The 25,000-nt window shown below is 43.6% G+C and overlaps 1 protein-coding gene across 1 annotated transcript in view; it reads right to left on the bottom strand.

Moving 5' to 3' along the window:
• strn (striatin, calmodulin binding protein) overlaps positions 1 to 25,000 on the bottom strand; it is a gene marked incomplete in the record, with an annotated part of 103,671 nt that overhangs the window by 32,970 nt on the left and 45,701 nt on the right. Inside the window, 1 exon segment of the mRNA XM_062534366.1 lies at positions 22,714 to 22,751. Within this exon segment, the coding sequence (XP_062390350.1) occupies positions 22,714 to 22,751 (38 nt within the window).

Raw genomic sequence — 25,000 nt, 5'->3', positions numbered from 1 at the left:
AATAAGTGAGTGAAGAGTGTTGAGACTGCGTGTGTGTGTTTTTGAGTGTGTTGCAAAGAATGTGCGTGTGTCAGAGACAGAGAGAGAGAGAGAGAATAATTCTCTTAAGAATAATTCTCTACTTAAGTTTCCTTTTTATCTTATGAACTTAAGTATATGTCCAAGACATATACTCAATTTAGTACTTAAGTTTATGTTAAGTTTCATCTCTCTGGTAAATGTTTGATTTTCTTTTTTTATTATTATTGCTATCTTTATTTTTATGTATAGGTTTAAAATAAGTTTCCTTTTTATTTAGATTTAAGAAATATAAGTTTTCTTTCCTTCAGCTAGCATGCTAGCTTATCATAATTATAAGGGTCATTCCACCTCAATTCAACGGATTTTAGAGAAAATTTCTGCTTGACCATCTCAGATTTGCTTCAAACTTTTACCATCTAAAGAGTAACCATTTAAACTAACTTAGCCAAAATATTAGATCGGTATACCTAATACATCCAGAGAAAAACATTTTTGAACATGGTACCCCCCTTCTGATTTTTGGCACATTGGCGCCCTCATCTAAATCTGCAGCAAAGTTCAGATGTTATTATCTCAAAAAGTGTTCAAGCTTAAGACTTCAAATTTTCTGTGAATAATGATTGCTACCTATAGATTCCACATATTCATTCCTAAGTCGTATGTGTTGACACTGACTGTGTTTCAATCTTGTGAAATCAGAAGAAAAATAGCAGATTTCTTTCACACCCCCACATTCGGTGCCCCATTACACAATTTGTAAACAAAATGTTTGGCAAATGGTTATGTCTCTCCACAGAAGTGTTTAAGCTGTCTTTGAAAAAGTAATGAAGAGGTGTCTATATTGCTTTTTTGTTGGAAGTATTGTAACACAAAACTGAAAAACAATCAATTTGGATAATATTGTATCTCCCCATTACAGAGGTATGACAAGCTATACCAATGAAGTGAACACATCTCCAGAAAGAGTATGAAATGGGCTTTCAGACTGTGAAATTTCAAGATGGTATTATGGCTATGGTTATTGAAATGTTATTTTTGAAATATTGGTCTACTATAACAACACATTGCTGATATCCATGAACAGTGACATCTAGTGGCATTAAATAGTGACAGCAGCAATTTATTTCGGAAATACAGGAAATATTTTATTAGTTCATCACTCAGCAAGTAAATGAAAATATAAATGTTTAACAGTATGAGACATAAACATCTGATACTTAGGAATAAGACAAGGATTATGAAATCATTAAATAATAGCACAAAAAAGCAACGCTAATTGTTGTAATAGACCAATATTTTAAAAAATGTTTTTTAATAACTGCAGCCATAATACCATCTTGAAATTTCACAGTCTGAAAGCCCATTCCATACTCTTTCTGGAGATGTGTTCAATTCATTGGTATAGCGTGTCATACCTCTGTAATGGGGAGATACAATATCATCCAAATTGATTATTTTTCAGTTTTGTGTTACAATACTTCCAACAAAAAAGCAATATAGACACCTCTTAATTACTTTTTCAAAGACAGCTTAAACACTTCTGTAGAGAGATATAACCATTTGTCAAACATTTTGTTTACAAATTGTGTAATGGAGCACCCAATGTGGGGGTTGAAAAAAAATCTGCCATTTTTCTTCTGATTTCACAAGATTGAAACACAGTCAGTATCAATACATACGGCCTACAAATGACTATGTGGAATCTATAGGTAGCAATCATTATTCACAGAAAATTTGAAGTCTTTAGCTTGAACACTTTTTGAGATAATGACATCTGAACGTTGCTGCAGATTTAGATGAGGGCGCCAATGTGCCAAAAATCAGAAGGGGGGTACCATGTTCAAAAACGTTTTTCTCTGGATGTATTAGGTATACCAATCTAATATTTTGGCTAAGTCAGTTTAAATGGTTACTCTTCAGGTGGTAAAATTTTGAAGGAAATCTGAGATGGTCAAGCAGAAGGCATTTGTTGAATTGAGGTGGAATGACCCATAAGTTTTCTTTCTATTTTGATTTGATTTGATAAGATTTCTTCTTTTGTTTTTCCCAAAACAGATATTGTATCTGTTGTATTGTCACATGTCTGCTTTGACAACACAAGTGCTCTTGTCATGTCAATAAAGCTTTTTTTGAATTTGAATTTGAAATTGAATTTGAATTTGAGAAAGACAAAGAGAGAGAGAGAGAACTTCAATGAAAAGTGATGAGACAAAATAGACTGAGAGAAAAGACACAGGTCCATGTGCAGCCTCGGCCATCTAATCTCCTCCACACACACACACACACACACACACACACACACACACAGATCAATAATAGAACATCCCTCTTCATTTCCACGAACACATCACACCATGTGAGTCCGCGGTGTGCTCAGCTTGGAACACGTCTCTCGAGTTTGCGAGTGGACGGACGGCCTCCGCCGCCAGACAGAGGAGAGGACATGTGAGGGCGATCAATAGCAGGCGCGTACGCAGGTGTACCCACGCAACAACGGACGTATGCATCAGAGAGAGAGAGAGAGAGAGAGAGAGAGAGAGAGAGAGAGAGAGAGAGAGAGAGAGAGAGAGAGGGAGAGAGAGAGAGAGAGAGAGAGATGCACTACAAGAAATGCGTTGGCAATACAAATTGTACTTTAGCCTTTATAGGACTGTCTAACGTTGTCCAAATGTATATGGGCTGTTGTTAGACATGAATACTGTTGCACTGTTAGTACTATGTAGTAGGCTACTTTTTATTTGGCCAACGCACAAACCTAAAATACGCACAATGCTCTGAATGTTTTGGTCGCGTGCGGAGGGGTGTTGATGAGTGTGTGCACCACGATATTAATTCCCGCAGGCGCCCCTGATCAATAATGTGATTCATGTGCCATGAACAGCCACATGCAAACGACATCTCTCTTCTCAGCAGGTACAGAACAGCAGAACAACCCTCTCAGCATCTCCTCACCAGGTAGAGAACAGCAGAACAACCCTCTCAGCATCTCTCTTCTCACCAGGTACAGAACAGCAGAACAACCCTCTCAGCATCTCTCCTCTCACCAGGTACAGAACAGCAGAATCACCCTCTCAGCATCTCTCCTCTCACCAGGTACAGAACAGCAGAACAGCAGGACAACCCTCTCAGCATCTCTCTTCTCACCAGGTACAGAACAGCAGAATCACCCTCTCAGCATCTCTCCTCTCACCAGGTACAGAACAGCAGAATCACCCTCTCAGCATCTCTCCTCTCACCAGGTACAGAACAGCAGAACAGCAGGACAACCCTCTCAGCATCTCTCCTCTCACCAGGTACAGAACAGCAGAATCACCCTCTCAGCATCTCTCCTCTCACCAGGTACAGAACAGCAGAACAACTCTCTCAGCATCTCTCTTCTCACCAGGTAGAGAACAGCGGAACAACCCTCTCAGTATCGGCAAGTGCGCAAATGTAAATACTCGTTCTTAATAAAATGGTATCGGTGCATCCCTACCCTCTCCTCTCCTGCCACCGAGGCTACTCTTTCTTTACAGTACATTTGGTTCTAATGAGGAGTGTGCATTGAGGTTTACTGAGACCCTACAGAATCTATATGTAACGAATGCCGAGTACCCACCCTTTCAAAACACATACACACAAAATACCATGTATAGACACTCTCGCTTCCTCCCTCTCTAAACACACAAATGCACAAATACACACACACACACACACACACACACACACACACACACACACACTCTCTCTCTCTCTTTAATTGAAGTGCAACAAAAATATTTTTCATTCCAAGTGGGAATGGGGAAGCCCATCTCTCTCTCCATCTCTAAAACACTCTCAAATGGGATGCGTACACACACACACACACACGCCCATCCTTCCTCCCTGTCAGGGTGTGAAATGGTAGTCTGCCACAGGTCTCCGCTCCCTTGCTCCAGTACAGGCCGCCTTTGTTGTCTTGTGCACCAACACCTAATGCTGCAGGCTATTCTTAGTCTGTGCGTGTGTGTGCTCTTACTGTGTAGGAGACAAGCTGAGGACACACACACACACGCAGTCACACACACACACACACACACACACCTTCCTACGCGCTCTGGCAGAAAAGTGGTGTCAAATACTGGGCAGTGCACTGCAGGGTTTTTTTTATTGCTTTTTTATTTCCAGGCATAAGGCAGTCCTTCAGCACTCACTCTTCAGTGGCATAAGATGCCCATATCATCTCCTCTGTTATATCCATTTCACAAACGCATCCATAAAAGCATCATTGGTATCAAGTCAATGTCCATAATCCATATCATACAGTATACATTTCATGATCAATCAAACTACAAACCTCACCAAGTGAAGTAAGCAGCAACTTCTCTACAGGATAAATATCCTTAGGATTTGTTTTCAGTCATTCGAACATTATTGGGGTAAGTGTTGCTTTTTTTTGGGCTATTTTTTCGATGGTAACCCCATATCAGTCGATAGTGAAAGTAATTAAATGTGTAGAACAGTTTTGTCATTGACTAGGAGACCACGGTGAAGTTTGTTTCATTTTGAGTTCAAATAACAGACGAGTGCAGATGCATGTACAGTAGGCTATACTGTGCTGGTCAAACTTCAGTAAAGCGAACTTTAGTAAAGCAAGATTAAGTGGAATCCCTGCTCCATACAGTCTCGCGTGCTGGCAGATTCCTTCAAATGTGCCACTGACTATCAAAATGCCAACGCGTTGTTTGAAGTTGCGCTGCTTCCTGTTAAAGGGAATGACAGATGTCATTCTCATTGGTTTAAAGGATGCTACGCCCAAAACACACCCAGGGCTGATTAAGAAACAAAAATCCTTTTTGCGTCCGGCCCCCAACCTTTGATCACAAAAATCACGCCATCAAATGAGTGATTGTGGACTGGCCATGTCTTTAGCGTATAAACTTTGTGCCTCTGACCATCCGTTTCTGATGGCCAAGATAGGGCCGTTGGCCTTGGCCTTCCTCCTTTTTCTGGTCTTTCCAACATTAGCCTTTTCTCTGGTCCTGTAACTACCCCTTCTCTCCCTCCACTGCTCCAGTAACTGCCCTCTCTCTCCCTCCACTGCTCCAGTAACTGCCCTCTCTCTCCCTCCACTGCTCCAGTAACTGCCCTCTTTCTCCCTCCACTGCTCCAGTAACTGCCCTCTCTCTCCCTCCACTGGGCTGGTCCCTCAACCTGCTGCTCTTCCTCCAGACTGAACAAGTCAAGCACAACTAGGAGCACCACTCCGTTCCGGTCCAAAACACACACACACAAACACACACACACACACACACACAGGGAATATCCCAACTGAGGGACTTGTGGCCTACATAAGTGCAATGAAAACTGGGTAACCCACTTGTGTGAGAGGACAGAGAAAGACAGAAAGACAGACTCAGACTTTTAAAAACTTTAAGAGACCACTGCACCGAGAGAAAAAAAATAAGACACCACTGCACTTTTTTTCTGATGTCTTTCTACAGTTGCTGAGTGACACCCGAATGAGTCAACGGTCACATTCCAAACTAAGAGATCAACGCAAATTTGAATATGACCATCAACTCATGTCACTCAGCAACTGTAGGATGACTTCAGAAAAATGTGCATAGAGCCCTCTCTCTCCCTTTCATACATACAACACATCAGCCAAACAATAAGCAAGAAAGACAGACAGACAGAAAGAAAGAAAAAAAGAAAGAAAAAGTGAAACAGTGAAAGAGAGAGTGAGAAGGGTTGACGGAGTGCCACATCTTTGAGGCTCACAGCACCTGTAGGTGGTTCTGCCTTCACGCGTGATGACAGCACAGCGGGCGTGTGTGTGTCTGCCGGCCAGATTCCACTGCCAGCGTCTACCTTACAGGGCTTGGCCATGCCAACATGCCCAACGGCAAGAAACACATCGACCCATCCCAGGACAGAAGACAAATACGCAGACAAAGCCACATACACAAAGACAAACACACACACACACACACACACACAAATGTGTGTGCACATACACTCTGGCAAAATGACATGAGAGAGACAGACAGACAGACAGACAGGTGTGCACGCACGCACACACACACACACACACACACACACAGGTAAGCACGAGCGCGGACACACACGCTTTTGTTCTGTAGAAGATGAACCTGTTTGAGACAGGTGTGGTCCTCCTTTATGTAAGCACTGACAGAATAATAAAGACTTCAGTGTTTCAGTGTTTTCAGTGTTTGTCCTTGCATCAAATTTTTTCTCTCTCTTTCTCTCTCTTTCTCTCTCTCTCTTTCTCTCTCTTTCTCTACGCAAGTTTTAAATACGTCCTGAGAACGATGTTCCAGGAGAAGGATGTTAAAATTCAATTCTCTCTCTCTTGTCTCTTCTCTTCTCTCTCATTCTCTCCATCTCTCCTCCTCTCTTCTCTCTCATTCTCTCCATCTCTCCTCCTCTCTTATCTCTCATTCTCTCCATCTCTCCTCCTCTCTTATCTCTCATTCTCTCCATCTCTCCTCCTGGATTGCGAGGCTGGTGATGTTGAGTCAGGGAGGCTCAGCCCGTCGACCAATCAGAGCTCTCCGCTCCAGGAGGGAGATTAGCACAGTGTGATTCAGCTCTGGAGGAGGACACACCAGCACTTACCACAGAGGGAGAGAGAGAGAGAGAGAGAGAGAGAGAGAGAGAGAGAGAGAGAGAGAGAGAGAGAGAGAGAGAGAGAGAGAGAGAGAGAGAAAAGATAGAAAGAAAGAGAGACAGAGAGAGAGAGAGAGAAGGGGTGGATAGAAAGAGAGGGACAGCGTATCAATGAGAGGGAGAGAGTGTGAGTATTGATGAGAGAGAGAGAGAGAACAGAAAGAGAGAGAAAGAGAGAGAGCAGAAAGAGGGGAAGAGAAGGCGTGAGAAAGAGATCAATTGGAGACTGAAAAAAGATACAAAAACGAGGGATAGAGAAAAGAAAGCAAGAGGATCAGAGATGAAAAGAGGGAGATGGGGAGAGAGGATGACGCATGTGATATCCATATCCAAGGGGCTCTCCTGAGAAAAGCATTTGTAATGCACTGTATGTGTGTGTGTGTGTGTGTGTGTGTGTGTGTGTGTGTCAAAAGACCATCTACAACACAGTACTGAATTACCTCTATTAGACCAAATGTTACTCAGACCAATGATGATAGTAAATGACACACACACACACACACACACACACTGTACACACATACACACTACATACAACTAGCGTCATAAACATTTGTACACACAAACCATAGTTTGACCATAGTTTGATGGGGTTCATTTTGGTAGAGTAGCCTCTGGCATGTAAATATGTAAACGAGGCCTTCTTCACCAGAGCTGGGAATCATCCCAGCAACTCACGAATCAATACGCTCACGAGAACTACACAGTGGAGTGATTCTGCAGAATACACTGCAAAAGAGAGAGGGAGAGAGAGAGGGAGGGATAGAGGGAGAGAGAGGGAGTAGGTATGGAGGTATGGAGGGAGAGAGAGAGTGAGGAGGAATGGAGGTATGGAGGGAAAGAGAAGGAGTGAAAGAGTAAAAAGGATGATGCAGAGAGAAGAGGAGACTCACTGGTCACACATTAGACATGAATTAAATAAAGAGAGTGTCAGTAGGAGTGTGTACAGTATGAGGGAGAGGGAGAGAGAGGGAGAGAGAGAGATAAAGAGAGAGAGAGAGGACAGAGTACAGTAAGTGCGAGAGAGAAAGAGAAAGGTTCAACACTCCTTCAATAAATCATTGTCACAAGCTTTTACAGAGTTACATCACACCACACACAAAAAAAGACTTCAACCACATGACTTGCATCCTCCCACTAACGAAAGAAAACCTCTCTCTCGGTCTCACACATTCTAAACCACATTCCCACCATCAGTAACTTCACAGAAGAAGGGAGAGAGAGAGAGAGAGAGAGAGGGGAGATAAATGGACTTCGATGAGTCATCGGCTGAGAAGACCCAAGAGGAGACATCACCTTACACCTCTCCTCTCATGGGGCAACCCCCAGAGAGAGAGAGAGAGAGAGAGAGAGAGAGAGAGAGAGAGAGAGAGAGAGAGAGAGAGAGAGAGAGAGAGAGAGAGAGAGAGAGAGAGAGAGAGAGAGAGAGAGAGAGAGGGAGGGAGGGAGGGAGGGAGGGAGGGAGGGAGAGAGAGAGAGAGAGAGAGAGAGAGAAACAATGTCCTGGTAAAAATTCTTCCCATGATAAGACAATATCACATTTCATCTGTATATAATGTAGCCAAGTTGTTGACACGTTTATGTGCAAAAGGTGGCCTACTCACATGAAGAACATGAACAAGAATTACTGAATGAGGAGTTCAAACGGTCTTCCGAACCAAGATGATTCATTGGTCAGGACCAAGTTTTACTTTTATGTGTTAGCACGGCTCTCTCAAGAAGACTGCAAAGCTGAAAACAGTTTAAAAAAAAAAACAGTTCAAAACTGTCACCACGCCCATTTCCCAATTCCACCCAATTTCTCCCTCACATTCACTTCCGGTCACTCTTCACTGAAGGCAAAAAAGTCCTAAAATATACTTTTAAAAAAAATATATGTTGTTATTGTCAAAAATACCGTGACATATTGCGCTACATTACATTACAACACACATAAAGTCATCTCTACAACATATAAAGTCATCTCTACAACACATAAGCCTAGTCTATATAATGTCATCTCTACAACAAAGTAATCTCTACAACACCTATAGTCATCCCTACAACACCTATAAAATCATCTCTACAACATAAAGTCGTCTCTACAAAACATAGGCCTAGTCTATAGTCATCTCTACAACACATACTGTATAAAGTCATCTCTACAACACCTATAAAGTCATCTTTACAACATACAATATAAAGTCATCTCTACAACACCTATAAAGTCATCTTTACAACACATACAGTATAAAGTCATCTCCAACACGTAGGACTACCCTATAAAGTAATCTCTACAACACCTATAAAGTCATCTCTACAACACATATAAAGTCGTCTCTACAACACGTAGGACTACCCTATAAAGTCATCTCTACAATACCTATGAAGTCATCTCTACAACACCTTTGAAGTCATCTCTACAACACCTATGAAGTCATCTTTGGTGGGATTTAAGTTATCTGCACATGCAGATGTTCTTGCATCAGTAAGCTTTATGAATAGTTTGTTTAGTCAGTTTGATGACTCAAGAACTGCCTAGATCTAGCATCCAGATTTGAAACCGATTCTTTTTCCTTTGGTATTGATTTCTTTCTTTTTTCCCCCAGTCCGACCGTAAATGCAATGATTCCCCTGGGGCTCATTGGAGCAGATACAGGCTGTAAGAAGTAAGAATGTCACTGCATTGCTTTTAACACCACGGGCAAGACCTTTGACCGCAATCACTGAGGAGTTGGCTCAATGCTCCCACATGGCACACAGTAGCTATGGCTGACACACACACACACACACACACACACACACACACACACACACACACACACACACACACACACACACACACACACACACACACACACACACACACACACACACACACACACACACACACACACACACACACACACACACACACACACACACACAAAGTGCTGCTTGTTGAAAGACATTCACCTGCCATTAGGGTGTGCAGACAGAATGTCACTGCACTGTATAATTCAAACCTAATGAGTGCATTTACATGACATGCACTCATATGGGTCCTCTGAGCTGGAAGAGGAATAAAGAGACACTGTGTGTGTGTTTGTGTGTGTGTGTGTGTGTGTGTGTGAGATACTAAGATGACATATCTCCAGGTCAAGACTGCAAAACAATTCAACAGCTATAAATTACATTCTGGGTGACCTTTTCAGAGAGCCACAAACACAACCTTCCGTGACCTTTCCGGCGATCCCCAAGTCAGGGGAGGACCATTACACAGCAACCTGTTAATGACCACATCTTCTAGTTCTAGAAGCATGTACAACAGCTTGTTAATGACCACATCTTCCAGTTCTAGAAGCATGTACAGCAACCTATTAATGACCACATCTTCTAGTTCTAGAAGCATGTACAGCAACCTATTAATGACCACATCTTCTAGTTCTAGAAGCATGTACAGCAACCTATTAATGACCACATCTTCTAGTTCTAGAAGCATACTGTACAGAAACCTAAGCTGGGCTCAAACTACACTATTTAAAAATCGTATGCGATTTTGACGTCGGGTTGCAGCGCACACATAAAGAGAATCGCAACCGATTATCGTGTCTCCAATCGTAAACATGCTCATGTTCCGCACGATTACAAGATTTTTCCTGCGATTGACTTGTTACCTAGGCTATATTCCGTGATGACGTGTGAGATGAAAACTCAGTAGCCTACATTTTCCTGAAAGCATGTCACACCACACGTTCTTCAGTCGGGTAGACTAGCCTTCATGGCATTACAATGATAACATGACCCAAAGCTGGGACCACCAAAAACGGGGAACATTGAATGGGATAGAGTTGCAATCTAGTTCACCGAAGTTCGTTGCAATGAAATAAACTTTCGAAACGGTTTGTTTGATGCGGAATTTCGCATGCGAGAAAGAGCTCCTGACCAATATGATTTCGCAGGGTTTCATTAAGGACGACGAGCAGGCAGCAAAGTCTGACAGAATGGGTGATCTTGCTGGCCGCGATGACCATAACGTTACAGAGTTTACTTTACAGCAAATCTCCCAGTCAAGAGTGCGAACTCACATGCAGCTTTCCCCACTTCTTACCACCGTCCCATAATTTCACACTCCAAAAATAATAAATAAATCCTACCTACAGCAGTGAACAGAGAGCTTCGCAGTGCAGGTTTGCATGGAGAAAATATAATATCAATTCACGGAAATTTAAGTTTTTGGAATAGGCCAATAGGCATCTGAACAGTAATTGGATGCTGTTCGTGATAACATAACCTATACTTTTACATAGGCTCGTAATTTTGCCTGTTGCCTGGTGCGTTAAAGTATAGGCAGGCTAGCCCAATGTGGAACTTAATGGAAAACGTTCAGTGGACCTTATAAAGGTGCTAAGCCTAATGACCAGACTGCCTAGTTTTTGCTGTGTGTTGATCATCGCCATACGATGCTCAATTTTACTTGTAGCAGCAGTGCGACATTATTCCATGCTCTACTCTACAGGCTAAGATGTTAGGCTATGCCCTCCGCTTCATAACAGATAACTTGACGTAGGCTACTCTATGGATGCATGTGAAACAGGCTTGTGCACAATTCCGAATTTTAGAATTTGCCTCCATTCAATTCATGAGTTGGAATTTGAATTGAATTGGCCCCACCCCACAGGAAGTTGAATTTGAATTGGAATTGGAATGACAGGAAGTGGAATTCAATTCATGGCAATTCAAAACAAATTCACATGTCACATAACAGGAAGAAAGTGTTGAATCTCACATACATTCAGTTCAGGGAAACTTACATTGGAAATGTAATTGATTACTGTTTTCAATTATAAATTGTGTGTTTGTTGAGATCATATCTGACATTTTGTGAAACTTAATTGTTAAACACTGCAAAAAAGGGTGTCTAAAAACAAGATAAAAACACTAAATCTGAGGTAAAAGGTACTCAAAACAAGTGAAATTTTCTGTCCATGCAGCAAGATTGTGTGAATTAAGATAAATTTAAAAAAATCTAGCAATAAGCATGTCTACAGAGGTATTTGGAAACTTAACATAAGCTGAAATTGCTGTTTTTAAGATTACTTATAAATATAATTTTTACATCCTCAAAATAAGTAAAATATACTTAATATAAGCATAAAATGCTGGTTGTAAAATGAGGTTACTTAAATTTAAACAGCCTCAGATTATATTCCTTTTTTTTGGAAGAATATTTTCTGGACTTTTTGCCTTTATTCAGATAGGACAATGAAGATAGACAGGTAGCGGGTAGGTGAGTGACAGAGTTGGGGAGAGATTTGAATATGACCGCAGGTGAGATCCGAACCGGGTCCCCGTGGGTAGTTGGATGAGTAGGCTACAAGGTACTAATGCTGTAACCTGTTGCGCCACAGTACCACAGCTTGTGAAAAGTCTAGATTATGTATATTTAAAGTTGCTACATAAGTTGTTATAAGCATAAACTGCTGTTTTAAGATGATATCTTAAATCTTAAATGTCATCTTAAATTAAGTCAAATTTTCTTGTCACTTAATCTTAAAACAAGCTTTATTTTGATGAGAATTTGAGGGAGAGATGTAAAAGATCTCATTTTAACAGTATTTACCTCATTTTAAGATTTCATGCCTATTTGAGACAAAAAAAAAGATGTGCTTGATTTAAGATAGTGTAAAGTTGAACACAAGAACCAAATAATTTGCAGCGTACCCTTATATTATGTTTATGAATTGGTTTGAATTTCATTGAATTTCAATTCTACTTCCCTTAATTCAAATTCGAATTGTAATTCTGCATCCTGTTTTTGACCTCAATTCAAATTCAATTCAAACTCAAGAATTTAATTGGAATTTAGGAGTCATTCTCAATTCAATTCTGAATTTTGCACAAGCCTGATGTGAAATGGTTTCAACTTTCGTGCATGTAGGCTACATGCTATGGCCTAGCCGTTTTACAGCGTGTTGGCATTAGGCTACATTTGGTCTTGCAACACTGTAAATGAGACCTAGCCTAGTTATAATCAGTCCGCCCAAATAGCATACATGTAACTTGAATCACACATGCGAGAGCTAAAGGTGTGTGTTTGTGTGTGTGTGTGTGTGTGTGTGTGTGTGTGTGTGTGTGTGTGTGTGTGTGTGTGTGTGTGTGTGTGTGTGACAGTCACACCCATCAAACAACCTCTCCCACCGGAAAATAATTGCCTACTGGACAAGTCCGTTTCTCGGTTTTAGATTCGTGCATTGGTCAGCAAAAAAGTAGTCTACATAACAGTATCCACATGCAATCAATAAATTAATACAACAATAAAGGCTAACAGTGGCCGACTCATTTGGACAACGTTACACAGACAACCCTATAAAGCTAAGTTATCTTCAACGTCTTGCTTTAAACAGCTAGTCAATTCCGACAAGCACACATTTATCTACCTGTTTTGTCCATCTGGAATAGGCCTAGTTTTGCTGCCTCCATTCTCCATCCTTCCTGTTTTCGTTGTTTAAAAGAACTTGCGATATAATATCCATGATGAGTTGAGTATTGAGTTGTGATTAGCTTCACATTAATTGTGTGCTGGTAACGATAGCAGGTAAAAGAAAACAAGTATCCTAGTTGCGCGCCTGCGTGCTAATCTCTCCTGCTCAAACAAAATGTGTGTGCGTGGATAGAGCTCTGCATTAAGTTAATTTTGATAACGTTGTAGATTTGCCTGATGGCGTGCAGCTAATGGGATACTGTGCATAGTTGGTAAGGTATGGTAGCCTAGTCCAATTTGGTGTACACAGACATACCTTAAGGGACGTATAGCCTACAGACGCACACATGCAGGCGTGTGTGTGTGTGTGTGTGTGTGTGTGTTTGTTTGTGTTTGTGTTTGATGGTGGGTGTACTGATGAGCCCAACCGTTACATTGTACAAACATTATATTGTTCCCACAATTCTTCAAGCGCTTCCCTAGTTGGTTTGTCCACTTCATTTTTATTTTTTTCTCCTTCGAGTTCAGTAGGCCTATCAAAAGAACTCTCGTCGTTGCTCAACATTCTATTTCCAGTCGTAAATATCAAACATGTTTGATATCTACGATTTGCGATCGGGCAGTCTCAGAACCCGTAAAATTCTATCTTAGAACGTCGTTCACGACTAGGGAAACGGGGCCGACAATCGCTTACGATCCTCCTGGGAAGTGAACATTCCACCGATTGTCGTAAGGGCCGGTTTCGGCCGATTATCGGGCCGATAGTCGTGTAGTTTGAGCCCAGCTTAATGACCACATCTTCTAGTTTTGGAAGCATGTACAGCAACCTTATCTGTATGCTATACAGCAACATTTTGAAAATGAAACAACATTCATTTGTCGTAAAGCTGTTTGGGTACATGCTTAGACTCAAAACAGAAGAGCTAATGGACCTGAAGGCTATATTAGGTAGCCTATTACTCACACACAAAGACACAGCAGGGCTATTAGGCTACGTACAGCACAACTGACTGCTCAGAAACAGACCACACTAGATACGTGCGGGAGGCTTTAATAGCTCTCTGAGAACACAAGTAATGTGTCTGACAGAGAGAGACTTGTTGAACAAGTGTGTTAAAGCAATTAGGGATTTTGTTTACAACTACACGGAGTTTGACCGACGGCAATAATGGGATTAGCGCTACATATGCAAACAAACTAACCACTCTATCAGCAACACACAACCAGAGTCCAACATGTTTAGAAAGGGCGTGATCATCACACACACACACACACACGGCCAACACACTCACTCTTACTCTCACGCCAGCACTCTCCCACACAAACAATCTCTATCTCTATCTCTATCATACTCTTTCTCTCACAAACACACACACACACTCTCTCTCTTTCTCTCACACACACACACACACACACACACACACACACACACACACACACACACACACACACACACACACACACACACACACACACACACACACACACACACACACACACACACACACACACACACACACACACACACACACACACACACACAGCAAGATAACTCAAACACTTGGATGGATTTTGATGAAATTTTCAGGAAAGGTCTGAAATGACCCAAGGAAGAAACGATTCAATTTGGAGAGCCTCGTCTATGCCCTAAAAGCCTCGTCACCAGCAGCATCGTGTCCTTAGGAGTGAGAAATGTTCAACTTTTGACGGATCGCGCAAGCGCCAGCCAATGAAATTCCGTGTATGCAAATTTTCGAACACTGACAAACCAATCAGTTCGCGTTTATGGAAATGTGACAAAATGAGGCATACGTTGGCGGACGCAAGCGTGTGACTGCACGGTAAAAGCCTCGTCACCAGCAGCATTGTGTCCTTAGGAGTCTTGAGCACTATGCCCTAAAAGCCTCGTCACCAGCAGCATCGTGTCCTTAGGAGTCTTGAGCACTATGCCCTAAAAGCCTCATCACCAGCAGCATCGTGTCCTTAGGAGTCTTGAGCACTATGCCCTAAAAGCCTCGTCACCAGCAGCATCGCGTCCTTTGGAGACACAACTAAGTGAGATGGTCAGTTCACCACACGGACCTAATGGCCTCCATGAGATACACAAGACATTTAACCTTGCTTATGTCTTCCTTGCAAACGTCCAACGTGCAGTCAGGAACAAGTCTTGTGAGGGAACCGATCTCGACACGGTTGAGCATCGATACCCTGTGAAGTAGTCGCCACCGGACACGTGCTGCAAACACTGGGCCCGACTTCTTGCGACGTTGTGAAACGGCTCGCTGGTGTGATTCGGTTGTGTTGGCGTCACATTTTTGAAAACCATAACGTTAGCACGAGCACAACCTTGCTAGTTGCGTGCTCGTCACCGCGGTAACTATCAGGGCCACTGCGGAGGTTATCGTCCACGGTGAGCCGTGCCGTGCCATTTGCCTTCAAGCTTTTGAAAACCAGCCTGTGACTTGGGGCGGTATTAAAAAAAAAAAGAAGAAGAAAGATCTCCATTAATGCTGCCAGAGAGCGAACATCCTAAAGGGGGGTTACGTGGGTGGCAGGCAGGCAGGCAGGCAGGCAGGCAGTGCGCTGAAGGAGATGGGCCTCACACAGTACTGCTGTGTGCGTCATCCATCTATTCCACTCTTCATTTTTTGGACTTCTATATTTGTGCCGTGCATGATTGTGTGTGTGTGTGTGTGTGTGTGTGCGTGTGTGTGCGTGTTTGCGTGTGTGTGTGTGTGTGTGTGTGTGTGTGTGTGTGTGTGTGTGTGTGTGTGTGTACACATGTGTGTGAGAGAGATAGAGAGAGTAGGGGTGGGTGGTTGGCTGTGTGGAGAGACCTTTAACAAAGAACAACACGAGGCGGGAGGCTGGTGCACGCAGGCCACTACGCTACAAATCCCCTCCTCTGCAGCGCTCAGATCGCTACGCTAATTTGATATCACACCCACGTCGGGGGGCCTTTTAACATCCGCCACACACAGACACACACACACACACACACACAGACTGATACCCACACAGACTGATACCCACACATACACACACACAAACACACAGACACACACACACAGACAGACAGACACACAGACACATGCACACACTCGGTCGCTTCAGGGATGGAGAAAAATCTCAAATGTGGAGGAACGGGGGGCGGGCCCAATTAGAGTGGAAGTGAAACCTCATCGTGCCCCATTACGGTGCTGATTACCAGAGCATGGCGGCGGGGCGGCGGAGTCAGAGCCACGGGCCACCGCGGGGGAAGTGACGCATCGTCACCGAGACCACCAGCAGGAAGTGGGAGAGTAGCAGCACACACACACACACACACACACACACACACACACACAGCGGCACTAGTGCTGAACTGGAGGAGCGGTGTCCCTCAGTGCGTATCACACACACACACACAGACACACAGACACACAGACACACAGACACACAGACACACAGACACACAGACACACACACACACACACACACAGACACACAGACACACAGACACACACACACACACACACACACGTTGAACTGGAAGAGAAGTGGTCTCTCAGTGCGTATCCAATTCCAATTTCAATTCAGTTTGGAGTCATCTAAGGAGTTAATTAGCAATAAACTTTGTTTGTAACATAACCTAAGGGGCTGAGTCCAACCAAAACGGAACTGTTGGGCAAGCAAATAAATGAACGAATAAATAAATAAATGAATACGAATAAAGATAAGAGACCTTGAGCAGAACTCAGCAGCAGCAGATTCAGGAGATTCAGGGGAGGACAAAATGGAGAAGAACGCTTCAAAAATAGTGTTGTCAATCTACTCATGGCCACTGCCTGAGGACACCAGTGAATGGGACCCATTAAATATTCATGGGGAACGAGCCGGCAGACAATGTGAAGCCGCACGGCACGTGAACTGAGAACGGGAAAAAAAAAAACGCTGACAAGCGTCTCCGTCGTGTCTCTGACGCCGTCTCTCCGGCGAGCGCCAAAAAAGAAGAGGCCTCGGGAGACTGGCGTCGTCGCCTGCTAATGTTCCGTGTTCTCCGTGTCCCGATCGCTCCGTTTCGCGTCGGTTAGTTCTCCGACAGCTTCGCTTCTGCTCTTCGTTCTCCCCCGTAACTTTAAAAAAACGAGCCTGTCAATCTAACACGCCCTCGTATATCGGCGTACGGTACCGTTCCCTTCACTTGTCTCTTTGTGCTCTCAGTCTCAGGCAGACTGAATGTGCTGCAGGTCTGCTGTCTAGTTCTATGCTGCACCATACAGTATAGTCCATTTCATCTCCACGGTAACATCCATACAACATCCATATAGAACACTTGACAACAGCTGACCTCCATTTACACACTGTTCCATTCTGTTTAAAGATAGTTGCCTGCTCTACTCTATTCAATGAGCTGTGCATTGTACAGTATTGACGAAGCATTAAAGCCACACTAAAGCACTTTTCCTTTCCTTTTCTTTGTCACACGCACGCTATTTGTTTACCCAGCAAATAACGACGTCTATAGACAAGGTAGAGTATGTTGCATGATTGTATGAAAGTATTGCGACATGATCGAAACAAGTCAAATTTGTAGTTTCTTATGTCTCAATCCATTGAACTACAGAACTGCTACCTGATCTGGTAAACTTAAATAGTGCGGTTATAGTCGATAGAGGGCCGCGAAGCGAATGCAGAAGTGCCGTTCACCCTGTTACGAGTTGATGAACCACTGAAATGATTTTGTAAACATTATTTTAAGGTACAAAAAACTCTATAGTGTTGCTTTAAGACATTAATAACAGGCAGTAATAACATTTGATTTTCAATACTAGTGGCCTAATGCTAATAAAAAATGAAAAAGAGAGAAAAACTAAACTATAGAAAGGAAGGAATCAATTCCCCCGCCAAAAAAATAAAATAAAATAAAATAAAAAATACATGGACGAAAGGTTAAAAGAAACACATAAGCCTTTTTTTTGGTGCTTGAGTGTAGACCTCTTCTTTTGTGGCATGCCTATACCCATTGTATCCATATTCTATTTCTCTGTAGGCTGCTCTATTCTATTTGACTCGATTCTATTCTTTTTCATGTACCTCTCTGCCCTGCCTTCCCTTAGCAGCCGCACTTGTACTGTAGCCGTCAGTCTCATCACCTATGACCTGTCAACACCCTGTCAACCCCTCAGTCCCAGCCCATCCTCTTCACTTCCGCACCAGCATAAGGAGATGGGTGTCTAAAGTTTGGTCCATTCTTCTCATACATCTGATTCTTTGTTCAAACTTAGTCCACAGAGAAAGCAGCCAAGCCCCTCAACAGGCACACACAGAAAACCACATCCGTGTGTGGACTCTTCTCTCTGTGGTCGTACTGTAGCATTCAGCACAGCTAAACACATTCGTGGGCAAAATGCCCCATTTCCAGTGCTGCTTTTCAGTGTTGAACGGACTGAGTGAATCTGCTCCTGCTTCTGACGGAGTCATTTATATCCTCACCTGAGCTCACTCTTGACCTTTCAAATCTTAATGACACTGACACTGACACCGAAGCACATTGTGGAAGTTGTTTTAGAGTAATCACTCTCTTTTTCTGTCTCTATCTATCTCTATCAGTCACTCACTACCCATCTCGCTCTCTCTCTCCAACAGTGTCAACTGTCCTACTGATGTACTAATGTATGTTGTTGTGTGTGGTTGCCAGGCAGCAAAAGAATCCCCCCCCCATCTATCTATCCCCCCCCCATCTATCTATCTATCTACTGTATCCATCTCTCCATCCATCTCTCCATCCATCTCTCTTTCTCCCTCTATCTTTTTATCCCTCCATCCATCTCTCTCTCTGTCTCTCTCTCTCTAATCCTGTATTGAAAGCTCCTGCTTGTGGATGAAATCACTCCTCCACTCTGGGAGGTCTGCCCAGTATGGGCCAGTTGGCCCAGGAGGAGATTACCACCTCCAGCACAAACACACAAACCAGCGTGCCAATCGGTTAGTTTCCAGAGCCTCTTAAACACATCACTGCACTCCCTGAGTACGCCGCATCACCCACAACTTCCACAGAATAGTATACCACATCACCATGTCTATATCAACATCAAGTCTATACCGATATCATATCAATACAACCTCCACAGAATAGTCATATACCACATCACCATGTCTATATCAACATCATGTCTATACCGATATCATATCAATACAACCTCCACAGAATAGTCATATACCACATCACCATGTCTATATCAACATCAAGTCTATACCGATATCATATCAATACAACCTCCACAGAATAGTCATATACCACATCACCATGTCTATATCAACATCATGTCTATACCGATATCATATCAATACAACCTCCACAGAATAGTCATATACCACATCACCATGTCTAGATCAACATCAACATCATGTCTATATCGATATCAACATCACACCAATATCATATCAATACAACCTCCACAGAATAGTCATATACCACATCACCATGTCTAGATAAACATCATGTCTATATCGATATCAACATCACACCAATATCATATCAATACAACCTCCACAGAATTTGAATGTGAATCACATCCGTATCATATCACTTACACATGTAAGATCTTATAGAACCATATCAATATCACATCCATATTATATAAATACTGCATGCGTACGCATCATATCAATACCCTATATAAATATTTGATCAATATGAATCTGTGTGTTCACTCATATCACTATCTTGTCATCTCATATCCATATCCACTTCATATATCTAGGCTGTGTTATATCATATAGGTCACATGCACATCAGAATTAGTTCCCATCTCGGAGTCCAGAGGAGAGAATTGGGGTCAGTTGTCCCATCGAGTCCGTTAGGAACCTGACCCGATCCGACCCAACAAACCAATGCCAACTGGAACCCAGCCGCATGACCTGACTTTGGTGGACTCTCGGAGTTCACGACCTCAATCCCACGATGCCCTCTGGTTGGCACAGGGCGAACATGGGTTTACAAGGGCTGTGTGTGTGTGTGTGTGTGGAGAAGAGGAGGCTTTCGGTGGCAGGGACAACTATATATTTACCCCCTTTTTTGACAACTGAAATATCGGTTTTAGATATCGGAAAAAAAACTGAAAAAACCATATCGGTCGATCCCTATATACCCAATACGATATACATGATGTCTAGAGAGAGACAAGATTGTACACACACACGCAACCTATACAAAATATGATGTCTGAAGAGAGGTAAGACTGTACTGACACACACACACACAATCATACACAACACACACACACAAACACAAACACACAACAAACACAGCCACGCAACACACAGACAACCATACACAAAATATGATGTCTGAAGAGAGGACTGTATTACACACACACACACAAAACTCACAACAAGTCTACCAGGCTTACTGAGGAGGTGTACTACAGTATGTGCATGTGTGTGTCTGTCTGTCTGTCTGTCTGTCTGTCTGCATGAGTGGGTTGTAGAGATGAATAGATTATCGATGAATAAACCCAACATGCACTTCCTTTCTTCCCTCTCCTTCAACCTCCATCTCCTTAGATGGCACAACAACTGGTAGGCCTGAATGGCTAACCTTCCTTTCGTACCTCGCTTTGAATACAAGCATCTGCTAAATAAAGAGATGTGAGGTGAAAATAATTGATAGTATTCCCACCTGTGCGCGCACGCACACACACACACACACACACACACACACACACACACACACACACACACACACACACACACACACACACACACACACACACACACACACACACACACACACACACACACACACACACACACACACACACACACACACACACACACACACACACACACACACACACACACACACACACACACACACACACAAACACACAAACACACACACACACACACCCTGAGAAAAGTGTCTGCTTGACAGCCAAACACAATGCGCTCAGAGAACCCACAGGGTGTTGCTCCCGCTGCCTGTTTGCACTAGGCTTCCATGAACAAGCAGGTACACATGCCATTCCTCTCAAAGCAAGCAAACACACACACACACACACACACACACACACACACACACACACACACACACACACACACACACACACACACACACACACACACACACACACACACACACACACACACACACACACACACAAACACACACACAAACACACACACACACACACACACACACACACACACACACACCACACACACCACACACACCACACACACCACACACAGGCCAATTGTACACACAAGGCCAACGCACTAATCCATTCCTGCCTTTGTTCGGTGAGCCCACTAACCTATCCGCATATCTGGTCCACATTCCAGTTTTTGATACACCCCCACACATAGCATGAACGCTGCGCCACATCAACCTACAGAGCACTCTAACGCACTCCTGTTCCTTACATCTGCACACACCTACAGAAGTCTAAAACATGCATCACAGGACACACTCTCTCTCTCTTTCTGTCTGTCTTTCTCTATCTCTCTCTCTCTCTGTCTCTCTCTAAAAACGTGCAGCACATGATACACTCTCGCTTTCTGTCTCGCTCCCTCTCTCTCTAAATCGTGGATCAAATGACACTCTCTGTTTCTGTCTCTCTGGGCGTGTGTGTGTGTGTGTGTGTGTGTGTGTGTGTGTGTGTATGTCTTTGCATATGTGTGTGTGTGTGTGTGTGTGTGTGTGTGTACTCTGGCAGCTGAGTGTGCTGTGTGTGCTGCCAGCGTGTGTGTTCTGCGGTGCCACATGGGTTCTATCATAACACAGCACCCAACAAGTGAGCACATGACGCTCCACTGCTGACAGGATATAGCCGCTAGAACCGCCAAGAGACAAGGAGCAAGTCAGCATGCTAAAGCCAAGGGATGTAGGCTTAAACTCTCTCTGTGTGTCTGTGTGTGTGTGTGTGTGTGTGTGTGTGTGTGTGTGTGTTTCCTGGGATACCTGACACTAGTTTTAGATGACATCTCCACTTTCCCTTTCCCTGGCACTCACACACTCTCTCTCTCTCTCCCACACGCTCACACACACACACACCTCAAGTCAGCTTGATATGAATGCATAATGTGTCTAAGTGTGTGTAGCCTACGTATGTTGGAAAGTGCACAGGTTTGAGTACATTCCCATACACCCAGAGAGGCAGGCACACACTCACACTCTCTCTCTCTCTCTCTCTCTCTCTCTCTCGCTCACACACTCACACTTTTCTGCTGAAGTCAGAGGCTGGTGGGTGCAAAAACACTTCCAGGTGGAGTAGAATTCTTTGAAGTTTAAAAAGAGAATTTTGAGGTGTTTTCCTCAAACAAAAGGCACAAGCTGATAAAACCGATTCCCCAAACCGTTGGCGATTTATCTAATAGTCGACAACAACAAATTGATCAATCGACTAATTGCCGTAGCCCTTAAAATACAGCGGAGAGCTACGGAAATGAAGGCAGATGTCCGTGTGAACTACACTCCGTCGGACATGACGCAGGCGCTCAACACAGCAGGCTTGGCTATTTCAGTCACCGCCGGTGTGTGTGGGCACACCGAACACTCTACTCTTAGATTTCAGCCTTTCATTTGGCACAGACTCTGTGGCCTCCACACTTACCATACTGAAGCACTGGTGTGCTGCCTGGGAGAGTGAACCTACAGTATGAGCACACAGACACACACACAGACACACACACACACACACACACACACACACACACACACACACACACACACACACACACACACACACAGGCACACACAGGCACACACAGGCACACACAGGCACACACAGGCACACACAGGCACACACACACACACGGAGAGTCTACCCATGAGCTGCCCGTTCAACCGGTCAGGACGACTAGTCCAGTCACAGGGACACTGCGGTGGGGAGACTGACCTGGAACCTCTACAGGATATTTGCTGTGTCCACAAACACCACAAACTAGCCAGTCTAAAAACAAACAAACAAACTAGAGGTCATACTTTCTACTGCAGCTCCACTCAGAACACACACACACCCACCCACCTCCCCCAAGCGCATGCACACACACAGACACACACACAGACACACACCTCCCCCAAGCACTTCCATTCATGACTTCACATACTGTAAATTGTTTTGGTCTCCACTTTCATTAAAGGAACGGTCACAAGAAAGTGTGATACGTTGAAACAAACAGCGTACAGGTCAATATCATCTTGTTCATTTTATTTTATATAAAAAAAAAACACTCTTTAGTTTTGACCCACAATCCTTGTTGACAGGACAGGGAGAGGAAGTGCAGCGCACCCCCCACCGTCCATCACAGAGTGGATCGATGGCCAGCCAGTGGAGCTTGGCCGAACGCCGGCTAGAGAGACGAACGAGAGAGAGAGAGAGAGAGAGAGAGAGAGAGAGAGCAAGAGCGACGAATGAGAGAGTGAGAACAAGAGAGCGAATGAGAGAGAGAGAGAGAGAGAGAAAGCGTACGGCTGATGAGGGTGTGACTGGAGCCGGTGATAGCGTGTGTGTGGGGGGGGGGGATTGATTTTGTTTTGAGAAACACACATGAAGCAAGCACTGGGAGGACAAGCTCATTACACAATGAGAGATGAGACCAGATGTGATCTGATCTGAGCAGATGATACTACACTGAGAGAGATAAGGAGAGGGAGAGGTAGAGAGAGGGAGAGAGATAGAGGGAGAGAGAGAGAGTGGGAGAGAAAGATATATATATAGAGAGAGGTAGGGAGAGGGTGAGAAAAAGATAGGGAGAGAGAGGTAGGGAGAGGGTGAGAAAGAGAGAGGGAGAGAAAGGGAGAAAAAGAGAGATAGAGAGGGAGAGAGAGAAAGTGGGAGAGAAAGAGAGAGAGGGAGTGGGAGAAAAAGAGAGATAGAGAGAGAGGTAGGGAGAGGGTGAGGAAGAGGGAGGGAGAGGAAGAGAAAGAGGGAGGGAGATGGTGAGGTAGGGAGAGAAAGACAGAGGGAGAAAGTGGGAGAGAAAGAGATAGAGAGGGAGTGGGAGAAAAAGAGAGATAGAGGGAGAGGTAGGGAGAGGGTGAGGAGGAGAGAGGGAGAGGAAGAGAAAGAGGGAGGGAGATGGTGAGGTAGGGAGAGGGTGAGAGACAGGTAGGGAGAGGAAGAGAGAGAGGTGACACAAGATCAGATCAGATGATACTACATAGAGAGCTGTGTGGGTGTGTGTAGAAAGAAAGAAAAAAAGAAAGGAAGAGAGAAAGAGAGAGAGAGACAAAGAGAGCTGGCAACTATCTGTCCATCCTAACTGTTGATGTAGGCCTTCTTCCAGTTGTGATATAAAAGCCTTGTTGTTCAGTGTAGCAGTTGTTTAAGCTGCTGGGCTAGCCGCTGGTGAATTAAAAAGCACACATGATGCAACCAGAAGGAATGTTTAAATGACAAACACAGCACTAAGAACTACTGACAGGATCAGAGCCTCATTACCCAATGAGAGACGAGAAGGAAGATGGTTACTATGGTTGCTGTACTAATTGTGGTAAAAAAAAAACCCACACAAGTTATAGGTTGTGTGTTGCTGTCGTAATAGGGAATAACTGAAGGAAAACAGAACTAGGCTAGCTCACTACAAATCTAATAATGTGATGCTTCAAGTAGGAAAGTGTCTTACGTGCATCGTGTGGTTTTCCAAGAGTGTAAAGTGTTTTTTTAGTGTTGAACTGTTTATGTTTCGGACGGCTTGAGGTGGAGTTTGCTCTATGACTAAGAAAACACCTGCTCCTCCACACAGTTGAGAGGAAAACAACAAAGATGGCTTCACACCCTGGTAGCCAATTAAAATAGCCAGACTTCTATGTATACTCCGTAAGCATTACATATATAGCACGTGTTTCCATGTGTGTGTGTGTGTGTGTCTTCTGTGTTCACCAATGCATATGCGTGT

Source organism: Sardina pilchardus, chromosome 1, assembly GCF_963854185.1.
Source record: "Sardina pilchardus chromosome 1, fSarPil1.1, whole genome shotgun sequence".
Lineage (NCBI taxonomy): Eukaryota > Metazoa > Chordata > Actinopteri > Clupeiformes > Clupeidae > Sardina > Sardina pilchardus.
Note: the sequence above shows the minus strand (reverse complement) of the source record. Positions and strands in the feature narration are given on the sequence as shown.